Source organism: Meleagris gallopavo, chromosome 2 (assembly GCF_000146605.3).
Source record: "Meleagris gallopavo isolate NT-WF06-2002-E0010 breed Aviagen turkey brand Nicholas breeding stock chromosome 2, Turkey_5.1, whole genome shotgun sequence".
NCBI classification, from domain to species: Eukaryota; Metazoa; Chordata; class Aves; order Galliformes; family Phasianidae; genus Meleagris; species Meleagris gallopavo.
Genome location: NC_015012.2, coordinates 28,424,092 through 28,438,781, shown reverse-complemented (window position 1 = coordinate 28,438,781; position 14,690 = coordinate 28,424,092). Strand labels below are relative to the sequence as shown.

The 14,690-nt window shown below is 41.2% G+C and overlaps 1 protein-coding gene across 1 annotated transcript; it reads left to right on the top strand.

Annotated features, from left to right (window-relative positions):
* The first annotated feature begins 6,152 nt into the window (after window positions 1-6,152).
* DESI2 (desumoylating isopeptidase 2) lies at window positions 6,153-14,332 on the top strand. The gene is made up of 4 exons (XM_031552390.1): window positions 6,153-6,260; window positions 8,031-8,124; window positions 8,464-8,605; window positions 10,731-14,332. Exons 1-4 carry the CDS (start codon window positions 6,194-6,196, stop codon window positions 10,962-10,964), a joined length of 537 nt encoding a protein of 178 aa, XP_031408250.1. The 5' UTR covers window positions 6,153-6,193; the 3' UTR covers window positions 10,965-14,332.
* The last annotated feature ends 358 nt before the right edge of the window (window positions 14,333-14,690 follow it).

Genomic DNA, 14,690 nt, shown 5'->3' with positions numbered 1-14,690 from the left:
GCAGAGGGGCTCTTCCCCCCCTCCCTGCAGCCATAGTAGGAGCAAAGCGTGAATTTGTGCGAGGAGTTCGTCCTCGTCCTTCAGAGGGTTCCTGCTCTGCACGTGTTGCTGCGCAGGGTGCTGGCTGGGGGTAACCACTGTCTTTGGAAAGTTATAAGTTTCTGAATGCTTTGTCAGTATTTTTGAACTGCTCTGGCATGGCCGACGCTTGGCAGGAATAAAGGAATTGCCTCATCCCGATCTGCGATGCTGTGAGCTCACCTTGGCTTCCCGTGTGATGCCTGGCTGATACCTCCAGCAGCTGTTGTGTTGCCCTGCATGCAGCTGCAAGCCGCTCAGCTGCCATAGTAACCAATGAGGCGGAAGCACCTGTGTGGTACAGCCACGGGATAAGTAATATTAGGGAAATATTATCCCTTAATGCGCCTCAGTAGCTGGAAATTAGATTGTGTGCTACTGGTTGTCCTCTGAGCACTGTTGGGCCTGTGGTGAGGGGCAGGGAGGCTTCACAACAGCATTGAGAACCATGTGGGACAGGCTCTCCTTGAACTACCACCAGTTTTGAAGTGAACTTCTTGTGCTTTGGGAGGGTGGAGGAGCACAGTGTAGGTCTCATGCTGGCAGAGAAGTGCATTGTCTTGCTTGAAAGTGTTGTACTCAGGTGCTTGAGTATTTGCTAGCAGTTGATAGAGAGCTGTCTTGCTTGGACTTAGTTATGCATCTGATTGTTGCCATTGGTTTCTGTGGTAGGTATCAGAGAGAGAAAGAAAACAGCGTCCCTGTCAAAGGATTCCCTTCCACTTCCCGTGCCTGGATTCTGTTGCCAGTGAATGCAACCTGTTATATCTGCGTTGGGTTTCCTGTGCTGGAGCATGGGGGGCTAACGGGGACGGGACGGGAGCTGTGACCTGCTGAGAGGCACAGGAACGGGGCCTCGCTCACCTGGCCAAGCACACACATGGGGCCTGTGAGGTGCGGTCAGTGTGTTGTGTTATGGTAGGCCCAAGTGGGAAGGATGTGATGATGGTGGACTTCTTTGGACTACAACTGAAAATTGTGTGTGGAAGAAGCTCTTGTAGTCTTAAAAGAGCTGGTTTTGTGTGCATTAGTTATAAATACTTGTATGGAGAAAGAAGCAGGGCTTTAGTTCCAAGGCTGTTACACAAGCAATTACCTGTGAAGTCAAAGGCATGGCACGCCTCTGATGTGGGAGGTGCAGCGACCTTGGCTGTGAGAGCCGTCCTGGGGAGGCTGCAAGGAGCCACGGGCAGCAGCAGGAGGGCTGTGCTTTCCCTTGGGATGTGCCAGGGCTCAGTAGCTGTGTCTCTGTGTCAAGGAGAAGGAGAGTCTGTAGGCCCACCGCCTGTGGAAAGAGCTCGTTCTCCAAAAGAAGCAGGCCAGCAAAGCTATCTGTGGGTGTTTGGTCAGATTGGGGTGCTTGTTGAGTGCTGGTCTGCAGCTGTGGTATCTGCTGAAGCTGAACATCACCACAAATTATATATAGCACGAGCTGAGACACTAACTGGGGGATATTTATTTATCCCACCTCAGCTATAGCTGTTTTATAATTGCATCTGTGTTATTTGATTGCTAAAGAAGCAGATTTCTTTTAAACAGGAAAGAAAAGCTAAGGATGCCATAGTGTCTGAGGGACACCATCAGCATGCAGCCTTGAACTCTCTCAGTCTGTTTTATTCTTGCTTGAAGCAGGTACCTCAGTGAAGCCTGGCTTCATGTGCAGTGTTAGTGTTAGCACTCTGAGAGCCCGCTGAAAGCAGTGGCATGTAGGGGGAAGTGCAGCTGTTTTGGGGTTATGTTTGTTCATCGGGTGCCTCCAGTTGTGTACCAAGGCACTCAGGTTTACTTTTGGCTTCTGACATTTCACAGTTGTGGCTTGGGGTGTTCAGGTATTTGGCTTTTGTGAGAAGGGAGTTCTTTATTTGGTGGGTGTGGGTATTTTTTGTCCCATTCTTTTTTAGGGGATGTGTAGGGGGGGCACAAGAGAGCACTATTTGTCACGGAATCAGCACTATTACAACTGCAAAGACTGTACAGACAGCTTGGTGTCAGCCTGTAGCTCCATCTCGAAAACAGCCCCTTCCATGCAGGGACTGCAGGGTATTGCTGCTGTTCAAGTCTGCACAGGACCAAGTTGTTTTGCTTTGTAGCATATACGCCTCACTCGATAAGGAGAAAGCCTGGGGTAAAACCGAAGGGTGAAGAGGTTCAAAGTTTATTCACTTGTATGGTAACTTTACAGAGGGAAAGAAACTTAAGGGCATATTTATGTGCAGTAGCTCACGCCTTCAGAAATGCTTTCTGATCGTTAAAAGGGCCATGTGAAGACCAATAGACTGTGCTTGGAGCTGGAGTACTTTGTATCTTCATTATCACAAACCGCTGTCCCTGTAGCAGTATAGGTTTTTTGAGCCCGAAGTAGCATCCTATTTTTCCACGTCAAACGGAGGCGTTAACGATCTGAACTATTGGCATAAATGAGAGCTCTGAAGAATGTAATGAGGATGCTGTTGAAGCAGTGGGATTAGCATCTCTGTCAATGCAGTGACGTGACTTTATTATGCACGTAGAAATGTACTTCCCTAATATTTTTGTTTTGATGGTTGCATTAAACATGAATCCCTGTTTCACAAAACAACTTGCTGCAAAATACTGAGGTTGTGGGGCTGTGCTCTTAGACATTGTTCTTCTACAGTAAAATTCAGATCAGACTAAATGAAGGGAGTGTTTTGTGCAATGGAAGCGTGAGTGTAGCTTTTGAGATCAGTTTGGGTTTCCAGATTGTAGTGCATATCACTGAAGCAGCCAGCTATGTGTATGTCATTTAATCTGTTGTGATCTTTATTTTGTAAGCTGTATGTAATCTTTTCAGCTGTGGCCAAACTCAGTGTACTTTCAGCTGTGATTGTTCTGCATTTCTTTCTTCACCGAGATAAGGCATTTTGTTCAGTGGGAGAACGCGACCGACCTTCCAATAACTGATTCAGATTAAGTAATAATTAGATGTAATTACGGTTCCTAGGGGGAAAGTAATTCTGCCTTACTGAAATTCTTTTGTCTTCAGTTCACCTACTCTGTTCTTATGGAAATACAACGCAAAGTGCTTTTGGCACTCCTTTCAAGCTGCTGACTTGTGTTTAATCTGCTGCCACTGCTCTGTTTCTGTAGTCGGGAAATCTGCATCCCAGCTATCAGTATTGAGCAATGCTCACCCAAGTAAAACGAAGCTTGCTGAACAGCGCACTGCAGCAGCTCTCCATCCCAACCACCTGCCCTGTATGGCTCCACAAGGCAGCTCCGTGTCTGCCTTTCCGTTGTGCTCCCACCTCTTGCATCAGATTTCACAAGGTTGTAGGAGCAGAGTTGTTTTTTCCTGCCCAGTAACAAACTAGTTTTATTACTTCCAGTGCTTATGGGATATCTCATGTAACTTGTGTCCCTTTGTCAGGCAGCAGATCTGACGTGTGTGATGGGGAATTATTTGGAACTCAGAGGCCAGACCCAGAATTTTCTGCCAAAATGAGTGTCCTGGTGAGGACCAGAGCTCTGCGGACCCTGTCCACATCTGTTTGAGGTTACATAGAACTGGACAACCATTCTCATTAGGCAAGCACACTCTTTGCCTGTGCTGACAAACTTTATGTTGAATATTCCTATGGTTTTGATTGTAAGTATAAATACAAAATTATTTTGAAATGATGAAGTGGACAAGTGTAGAAAATGAGCTTCAGAGGTAGGTTTACGTTTAAGAAGCTCTTGAATTGTTCTAGTTTTAATTTCACTTTAGTGAACAGAATCTATTTTTTACCATTGCAGTTGGGTAGTTTTAACTTTCACCTTTCCTTCTCTGTTCTGTTTCTCTACACCAAGTAGATCTAGCCCCATGTGTTCCTGGATATACTTGATCTGAGAAGTTGGATTACATGCTAATGGACTGTGGCAGCACTTGCTCTTTTCTAGAGAGAGAGAAGGAAACAGTTTGTTAAACCCTTGTTAAGGTGATGATGTAGTACAGTCATCCGCATCCCACTAGCTAATGTAGTGATGGATTAACAGAGCCAGCCATCAAGGCCACTTGTAAAGTTCAGTCTTAAGCAAAATGTATCCACAGATCTTAATGACCCTTGGCCTTAAATATGTGCAAGGAGCAAAATCTGTCTGCTGTTAACTCCTGCTGTTAACAAGAATTCCCCCAGCTGGCATGTCTGAAGAAGAGCTCATCAAATCCTTGGTGTCTTGTTATGCAGATAATTATCATGTCCCGTGCCTGCCAGCACAACTGTGATGTTTGATGACTGCTAGCAGCTGAATTTGGGGCTGAATTTGGTGGAAGCTAAATACATCCATTTCTGATGCCAAAAACACTGTAGCATTTGGCCCGAACTGTTCTTTTTGCCATTTAACTTTGATTTCATGAGTGGCATCTCACTCCAAAGTCTAGTGGATCATTCTTACTGGGAGAAAAATGGCTTTCAGAAATGTTCATTAAATGCCAGGTCAACTAAAATATCTGTAATTATGTACTAGCTACAGCTAGCGCACTTGACAGCATGACACCTGTCCCCTCGGACATTTTTATTATCAATTATGCTGTTTTAATAGTGACTTCTTATCAGAAAGCACATATTATGTCAACAGTTTGTGTGAATAAGATAGTTTTTTTTTTCTTTCCCATTTACTAAATAACTTGCTGAGGGTACTCCCCCTGTCTTTGTCCCCTCTGAGCTGCCTCTTTGCAGCCTGCCCTGCAGCCCCACAGCTGTGTGCATTGGGAGTGGATGACATGGGAGGGAGGATCCCACTGCTGGAGAAATTGACAGGATAAAGATTGCTGGGTTTTGGTAAGAGGTTTCTCTTCCTAGTCTATTTAAGTGTTAAGGACGCATCTGAGAGTTTTTATTTTTCTTGAGCCTTTCTTGGAGATTCATAATATCGCTCTCCGAGGAGCAGTTTGAAAAAGAAAGTTGTGACGTAGCCAAGGAAAGACAGTCATTTTGAGGGTTTCCTTTTTCCAAACTCTGTGTATCTTGATGGTGCTGAGGGTAATTGTTAGCTGACAGGCACTCACCACTGCTACTTTCGAAAAGTAAACAGAAAGCATTGAGGAAAGGGTGTTTTTTTCCCCCTTTCCAGGAGGTGAGTGGCAATACTACTGAAATACAGCTATGCTTCTTATCATAGAAGTGATCAGCAGTGATAGATTGGAAACACATACTGGAGGTATGCAAAGGACATCTGATAAATGGAGTCAGATATATCAGGAGCTGAATTAGAGTTCAGGCTGTTGTATGCTGTAACAATCAGAAGGATCAGTGTGGTGGAATGGCGATACAAGAGGTGCAATGACAAAAGGACTAGTGTGATAGGAAGGTGTTACAAAAGAAAAAAAAGCTCACCCATCTCTGAAGATCTAGGCTTGCAAGGGAAACTCCACAAGGAAGGAATCTCCAACCAGAGATCCTTCCCTGGTGGCAGTCAGCCCTAAAATGAGGTGTAGGAGAGATGCAGCCAGGCTCTGCCTCTTCTAGTCACACAGCTGAATTGCCTTCACCTGTGCTCCCAGGGCTGATGGGGTCCTTTCCCCAGGTGCTCAATCAGTGGTTCAGGCCATGACTCAGCAGCTCCCATACATATGGTGACCAGCAATCTAATATTCAAAGGCAAAATATAAGCTAATTTCATTCCATCTTAAATACCTCTTGAGTTGCGATCATCTGGTCATAAGCAAAAGTGTGTTCATTATGTAAATAACAACTGGGGTCTGTGTGTAATAGTCCTACATTTGATGTCCTTTCTAAAAAACAACAACATTTTTCTCTTGCAATATCATTGGAGTTGATTCAAGTGTGTACTCTATTAGTGGAAAACTTTAAAGTTCTAACTTGGTCAAAGATTAAAAATAATAAAGTGGATTTCTCCCAAGTATGGGCTCCTTGGTTGACAGACAATGACTAGCAGCACTAAGACATGGAGTAAAAGGTAATGGGATTAACTGACCGTGTATAGTTAATGGCATACACTGTTCCAGTTAAATAAAAGATTGTGCAGTTTTATGTGGTTGACTTTCATGCTTTTGACATGGAGGGATGACTATTTGTCAATCTGCTATCTGATGACAGACCTGTATTGGAAACTAACTGGAGTGGTTTTTGTTCTTCTTTCCTTTTAGTATTGGATGAATGAGTATACTTCTTCCCTTGGAATTGGAGTGTTCCATTCGGGTATAGAGGTGTATGGCCGAGGTACGTACATAACCTGCCTTTTGTGCTTGCACTGTTACTAAAACAAACAAACAAATGTATGTCAGGTAGTGAGGGAAGTCTGGTTCTTGAAACCTGTTTATCAGTTTCCTTTCAGAGTTCTCTGGAAAAACGGAACACGTGGGTGTCAGTAATTTGGAATCATCCTGCATTCTTGTGTAAAGCTGTATGTGCAGCTACGTAAGAGTATGCAGACTCTTACCCTAGAAATAGCAATATGTAGCTCAGGTTTTGAAACACCAGCTGTATGCTTCATATAAATACAACGAGATCATTTCATCTGTATTCTGCCAGCACTTGTGCAAGGAGTTAATTTTTAATTGTAGAGACTGTAAAGTTTATTTAAAAGGTAGATTGTGCATGCTGTTTATTTAAAAAAGACAGACCTCGGATAAATAGAGCAGCACAGTCTGAATTTGCTAAATGGGTTGTACTGTGGGATGCAGCTTCCTGAGCTGTTTTGGGCCTCTTTCAGTTCCTGCTGCTGCCAAAAAGGGCGTTTCTGAGTGTGCTGTAACACAGGCTTGGGTCTGAGGTCTTCACACCTTCCAGGAAAACCAGCCTGGGATGAAGGTGTTGCTATAAGTAGTCTGTTTAAAAGTAAATAAGCCTCCTTTAGGTTTTTTTTTTCTTTACTGGGATGTGTTTGGAGGTGAGTGGGAACAGCAAAACTGGTGGCATGTGATGCAAAGCCAATGCTGTGCCAAGTGTCTTATGCTGGAGATGTTTCAGTGGCTGGAGCAGTAGCACTGCCATTGGGTTTGCAATGGTGAATTGATGAAATACAATGCTTATTGTTAAAAAATCATTAAAATGTCATTTAATCCAAACCAGAAAGACCTGATTTGTCATAGTGTTGTGCCTTAAACACACTTGTGCTGTGCCAGATACATGTGCCTCCCCTTCTTGTTCAGGTCATGACAGCTTTCTTTCTCATGTTAGAGATCATTTCCCTGCTGGAACAATGACTTGCATTTTTCAAAGTACCTCACACTTTAATTTACCTGTTGTAAAAAAGATTATCCACAGAACTGCATGCTAGATGTGGATGTTTAGTGCAAGTTCTTAGGAAAGGAAGTGTGAAGTCATGCTTAAGGCTTTTTATTATACCTTGGGAGTGGCACGTTGTGTTATCTTACAGACACAGAAGGAAGTTGAAGCATACTGTGATACCTCCATGAATTCTAAGGACTTAACACCAGCAGATGTCGTGTGCTGACTTCAGATTCATGCAAGGGTTTATTTTTCTGTTAGAGAAGAGCTTGGGATGGTTAACTGTTGCTTAGCAAGAGATTCAGAAACATATTAGGCTACTACTAGTTGCCACATGTACAGCTGTAGCACGTCATCAGACCTTTGAGGATGCAATACTTTGAATCTCTAATCTAAAAATATGTAAGAGGATTTTTGGAGATCAACACATGTAAAATACATAGGTAGAATTTACAATTTAACTTTTAAATCTTCACTTCTGCAATTAAAACAATTGCATACTTATTAATTAAATCTGCATGCTGATATAGGAAGTTTCTTGTCAGTTTTTGCTGAGGTCGACTACTGATCAACAAAACGACTCGTTGGCAGCTCCTTGCTTTTGTTATCCAAGTGTAAATGTAGCATCTGATGTCTAGCTTTAGATCTTCATGAAGTTCTCATTGACTGGAAGATCCCTGGAATTGATCCACCAGTCAGTGAGGTCTGCTGTTCTTATACTTCATATGGTTTTTGTTAAATCTGAGCTTTCTTTTTCAGAATTTGCCTATGGTGGTCATCCATACCCTTTTTCTGGAATATTTGAAATTTCTCCAGGAAATGCTTCCGAGCTAGGAGAGACATTTAAATTTAAGTAAGAGACATATCTCCTCTTGTTTTTGAGAAAATTACTGTTAAAAAAACAGTTTGTTGCATGGATAGACATGTTGAATGACACTTCAGAATTTCTGACTGAGAAAAGAGTGTTTTCTTTGGTTTGAAAAATAAGTGGACTACAGGTGTACAGTCAGCAAGGAAGGAATCTCATATAAGATGAAAGTAGTGCTGTAAAATGGAATAGAAAAAAATCTGTCTTTCTGGTGGGCAGAAAGATCTTGCCACCCACAAAGGGGTGTATTTTGAGCCATGTGAAAACAGTTACCCACCTATTTCATGGAAGCCTGATCATCCTAATTTCTGTTTCTCTTTTTAGAGAGGCTGTGGTTCTAGGCAGCACTGACTTCATGGAAGATGATATAGAAAAAATAGTAGAAGAGCTTGGAAAAGAATTCAAAGGAAATGCTTATCACCTAATGCACAAAAACTGCAATCACTTTTCTTCAGCTTTATCTGAGGTAAACAAACACTGGGGTCTATAGAAAGGTGCGTTCCAGGTGGCTACAGAGCATCATCTCTTTCCTCTCCTTCGGGTTGTTTGGCATAATTTCCAGCATCTTATCTCTGTTACCTTGTGTGAATGTTACCATTTCTTCAGATATTTTGTGTGCTGTGTTCTTGGGAGAAAAATGCAAGCCTGTGCTGCCAAAAATGCTGAATGTTGTTACATGCAGCTTGTGTTCCAGAAGGTCGTACTGCTAATTGAGAGACCCAGTAAAGCAAGTATTAACAGGGTTCCAAAATCTTTACAGACACTTCAGAGACAAGTGTGGGAGACAGAACCAGATGTAATTTCCATTACACAGTGCCCTTGCATTCAAAGTACTTGCTAAAGAATAACAGAGGCATTGTAGTTTCATAGATGATGTTTAGCTTCTGTTTGAGGGGCTTTTGTCAAGTTGTCCCTCTGCCTGTGTCCTGGTAGATACCTCTGTGGTCATGCAGAATATCTGACTGTGGAATTGAATGGGCTTGGCATTTCCCTCTCACCTTTGCTTTAACCTTTCCAGTTTGCCAGCACAGACGAATGCCTGATCACTTACATGCTTGTACATACATAGGAGAAACAAACAGTCAGGAACAGGTAACCCAGTACAATGAAGGGAAAGACAGTTGTGTTTTTACTAGTAGTTGCTAACCTGCGCTCGTCAGAATTTATTCTAATGCTCACTGAAGTCTTTCAAACAAGGACTGGCTGTGTTTTCCATGATAAACTTCCATAAAACTCAGCTGCTTTTTATTCAGAATATTTAGTCTTGACAAAGCACAGGCTATACAATGAGTAAGCCGTCATGTCTGATTTCCAGTGGTGCTGGAACATTTTGAGATGATGATTCGTAGATGATTGTGCAATGCTAGTAGGGACAAGTCTGGTGACGTACTGATGAAGCTGCAGTTGGCATGAAATCTGGCCAATATAGCCAGGCATGTGCTGCACTCATGAACTCATGCTCATGTTGTTTCTGTTTTAACTCATCCTGTTTAGTGTTCGAGCTGGCTAAAAACTAGGGATATAATTTCAAGTAAAATGCTCTTCAGTTACAACAGAGTAATGCTCTTGCTAGCTGTGATTTATTCCAGATTTGCAGTGGGGTAAGTAATACCTGAAATAAACATGGATGCAGTTAAGTAAAATAGGTCACTTCTTCAGTAGCGTCAACAAAAACATTTAATGGCTGATGTACAGTAAAAATGACCATTTAATGCAACTTTTATGTATTCTTTGAGGAGTTGAAAGCAGCTTTGCATTGTATAGCCACTCTTGTCCTAGTGAACTTATAGTCTGTGTGCTGTAAGATACTGATCTCTTGTCCAAAGTCATCAGAGGCCATCACAGAAATCATAGAATCCTTAGATATGGAAGAGACCTCTGAGGGCCTTTTAGTGCAACACCCCTGCAACGAACAGGGACATGCACAACTAGATTGGGTTGCACAGGGCCTGATCCAGCCTTGCCTTGAAAGTCCAGGGATGGTGCATCGGTCACATCTCTGGGCAGCCTGTTCCAGTGCCTCACCACACACACTGTAAAAAAATTTTTCCTTATATCTAACCTACATCTACCCTCTCTGAGCTTGAAGCCATAAAAATATCCCCAGTTGCATGCATAACTCCACATAACTGTAGCACTGACACTGTCTTTTTGACTGCTTCATTTCTGGGTGTTTTTTGTTACAGTGAGCACTCTCCTTCAGCTGCTGTTTCTGAGGAATTATTTGTGAATATGAAATATACCTTAACTCATTTATTTTAAAGAAGTTATTAACAAAATGAGGTGGTTGGGCTTATTAGAACTCTAACAATGATAATGGTTATTTTTAAAATAAAAAATGGAGTATAACCACATGTCAAACTTGCAGTGGGAAAAAAGTGTCTGCAAATTGGGACACTGCTTTTACTGACGGTGGAAATTGTCTTCCTGCAGTTTTGTGTTACAGATAGTCAGATAGTTGTGTTACTTTGTGTTTTGTGGTACAGATAGTCAGACAGCAGCAGCTTTCGCTGATTCTTTACAGTAATTAACATCCATTATTGCTCAGTCCAGAATCTGAGTTAATTTTTTCTTTTCCCCTTTTCCTTTAGATTCTGTGTGGAAAAGAGATTCCACGATGGGTGAATCGCCTCGCCTACTTCAGCTCTTGTATACCATTTCTCCAGAGCTGTCTGCCGAAGGAATGGCTGACTCCCGCAGCCCTCCAGTCCAGTGTCAGCCAGGAGCTACAGGATGAGCTGGAGGAAGCTGAGGATGCAGCAGCATCTGCTTCCTTGGCAAGCTCAGCATCTGGGTCTAGAACTGGACGCCACACCAAATTATAAGTCCTCCTCCAAAGTACTAAATGGTTTGAAATACTTCAGTTTAATCTCTCCAGCAATTGACTTTCTGACAGAACGTGAGAGCTGACTCCAGAACATTGTTTTTATATGCAAAAATGGCTCTCATCAGCCCATGTTTCAGCTCAGGATTATTTAAGTAGCGAAAAGAATTGCTTGGAGAAAAGGGAAGGATTTTGTGTGAAGCCACCCTTTTCATTTTCACCTGTTTGCTAGACCTGAGTTAACATCTTGTATAAAGTAGGACTTAAATTATTTGTTTACAGTATTGTGTACTGCTGTTTACAAGTCCTATAAGGACTCCTGCCACCATGGAAGAAGAGAGAACGTTGAGTTTTACTGGTGTAACTCGAAGGCAGTGGTATGATGCCCTCGCTATGAACTCTCCCCTTTGTTTTCAAGATTTAAGGCAGGTGAAACTTAGATTTCTGAGAAATGCTAGAAACTGCTGAATACTATCCATGTGAACAGGGTACCGTACACTCAAAGTGGCTGATGTAAACAGGTAGATTCCAGGATGTAGGGAGACTGATTTTTGTGTAAGATCTGTTATTGAAGTATGACCTCTACATTCATGAAGCTGAGGATTTTTGCACATATGAAGCGAAATTTCTATCTCATTACACTGCCCATTGATCCCTCACGTTTTGGTTTTTCTTTTAAATTCAGCCATGCAGTTTGCATAGTATCTTCTGTCCACATTTACAGTCTACTTCAACCAGAATTTAGATCTATGAATTACCACCTCTTAAAAACATCAACAGTTCTTTCACTGTTTGCGTTACTTGATTTAAAAGTTGTATATACAAAATTAGTACTTGTATTTTATTTTTTTTAATTTTATTATTATTTCATGTAGTCTGAATAGCATAATACAAGCCATTTATGGTTGGGGAATGGCCTTGCTTCCTGCTACTGATTTTTGCTTCATTTAAGTTTGTAAACATCAATGGGTTTTGTTTTTGTTTTTTTTTTTTAAACCGATATATTACCATCTGGTTGTGCATATCTGCACAAATTATAGAGAAATCTTAATTTATTTTCCCACAGTTTCTATCTGTGGCATTAACTTTCCTGTCAGATGTAATGAAGAAAACCTGAAAATTGCTTATGCACCTGCGTGTTTACACAGCAGAACCTGCTAATCTGCACACGTAATTATGTCTGAAGGTAAGAGATGCTATTTTCTAAAACACAGAAGTATGTTTGCTGGTAGATTATAATTAGAGCTAAATTATAATTAGTGATCAGAATATATAATGGAATGCCTTATTCTTGTTCACTTACCAAGAGAATTAATGGTTCTTCCAGTCATTAGTGTGAATTAGTGAGGTTCTGTTGTACGCATAAGGATACAGTAGCACAAATATGAGGGAGATGAGCTTGTGTATGTTGTAAGACTCGCTGCCTTAAACTGTAACAAAACAACATCTATAAACGATGAGCTCTCCAAGAAGTGTGCGTTACTAGAAACATAAACGATTTTTACAAGCTTTATTTTTGATCTGTTGCTCAGTTTAATTTTTTCATCAAGTGAAATACTGACTCTACTGTTTCTGTTGTTCAAAAGGGGGAAAAAAAAATCCTCCTAGAAGGCAAGAATGCTTAATGCTGTGTATTCTCCAGGCCGTGGGTAGTCAGTGCCATGAACCCTTCAGGAAGGTACAGTAGGTTATGTTCTAGTAAGGATTTGCATGATAGCCAACTCAATTAATGGTTGAACAGAGCGAAAAGTCTTTCTTCTGGCAGTTGGGCTGAATCCTTTGGAAGACAGTCTTGAAGCTTTCACTCATCTTCTGCGATGCATTGTAGTGACAGAAAGATAAGCTAGTATTCAATACTGAGGAAAAATCAAGAGGTTTTTTTTTTTTTCCAGAAGAGTGGGATAGTTGTAGAAGTCTTGTATCTGTGCTTTGGTACGTGTATTAATGATCTCTTCTACCAAGTGGGAAATGCTTAAGACTGACAAGTCTACCACGATATTTCTTTGGTCTCCAGAAGTTGGACATACTGACTCATTTTGTTTTTCGCTTGAATCTCTGAATTGGAGATGGGTTTTTTGGTTTATTTTTTCCGGTGTGAAAATGAACATGGTGGTCTCCAGTCAGCTCTCAAGCATTACAGAATGAAATACTGCACTACTCACAGCTAAGGTGACAGACTGTAGGAAGGTCGTTCTGTCTCTCCTGTGCAGCTGTAGTAGTAACGTGACTCTCTTGGCCAAGGCAGGTCCTTTATTTCAGCTCAGGGTTGAGGCCACTGATCTAGCAACGTACTGTAGCTCTTCCTAGGTTTTAGGAAAAATAAGTAGAATAAATTTTCATTGCTACCTAACTCTTCTGTACCAAAACCAGCTTTTTAGGCTTCTAAGATATCCAGAGCTCTAGTTCTCAAATATCTACACCTTCATTAACACAACTACAGTATGTACAATGCAAGAAAGTGACAGATCACAGCACAGTTTTTGTTTAGAAGTAAAACTAAGAATATTTTTTATAAAGCAGACTGGAAAGTTTGTAACAATTCATTTTATCAGTAGCTGTACAGATGAAAATACTGTCTTAAACTCCACTTTTTGTTTAAATACATCCATTTGTAAGTCTTGTGAGGAAACTGACACCTGAACCCTGAAGGCTGTTGGGTATTGCATCAAAGCAAGTGGTACTGTAACTTCAATCACGTGCTGTGAACTTGGCCTCCGCTGGATGCCCGCGAGAAGTCACCCTGCCAGCGGTTCCGATTTGTTAGCAATAGAGCAAGTTACCTTTCACCAGCATTACTGCCAAGCAGGGATTACTTTAGTCTACTAATGACCACACTGTGCTAGGACTAGAACACTCCAAAATGCTGTGAGAAAGCTGGACGCCTGTGGAGTCTTTTCCATCAAAACGGGTAGAAAAATAATTTGCTACTTCAGGGTTCTGCTCTGTTTACTTTCTCATTCTCGTTTAGTTTTCTGTAAGGTAATACTTTTGATACGTAATGTATTCCTTAACTCTGTCATTTTATTTAAATGCCATTTTCTGTTCAGCAAGCCAAAAAAATCCAATGTACTGTTAGCGTGCACCAGAAACTTCAGAGTGGCTTGGTAAAAATATACTTGCATTACTTCTAAAATTTGCAATGCAATTCTGATCACTATTGATACATGGTAATTTTCACTGTTGGAAGTTGGTTACAAGCTGAATAATCACTGATGCATTTTGTTTTGTAAACTTGTATTCAAGTTTACTGTACTACATAGTATTTGTATAAAATTCAAAGAATTTTGACTTTTGTTACCTTGTACATGGCAACAAGTTGTCTAGCATCTTAAATCCATCTGTTTATTAAAAGTACTTTTATAAAAAAGACAGTTGGCTGTGTTTTTCTTACTCTCCTGGTACGTGTAGCCTGTATTTATCAGTGCTGTGTTGTTATTCTTTCAAATAATGCCTTATGTGAAAGGTGGGTAGCTTTGCTATAGTTACTTAAGCTGCATGTAGGGTATATTCTGATTTGGGCAGTTTGGTTTGTTTGAAGCATAATTAAAAGCTGCTAGTTTTTAATAGGCTAGTTTCTGAAAGTTTTCGTATTCTGCATGCCAACCAATACCTGTGGGCATGCAGCCACTTGGAGTACACTTGGGTTATGTTGCAGGTATTACATGCCATGCCAATGTGCTCCAAAACCCAGATCTGTAGTTTAATGGGCTGCGAAGCCAAGACAAGT

Excerpts from the sequence above, each read along its gene's own strand:
- DESI2 (XM_031552390.1), top strand. The coding sequence starts at position 6,194 with ATGAATGAGTATACTTCTTCCCTTGGAATTGGAGTGTTCCATTCGGGT. Across the intron at positions 8,125-8,463 it reads GGAGAGACATTTAAATTTAA|AGAGGCTGTGGTTCTAGGCA; the intron begins GTAAGAGACATA and ends TTCTCTTTTTAG. Across the intron at positions 8,606-10,730 it reads TTTCTTCAGCTTTATCTGAG|ATTCTGTGTGGAAAAGAGAT; the intron begins GTAAACAAACAC and ends CTTTTCCTTTAG.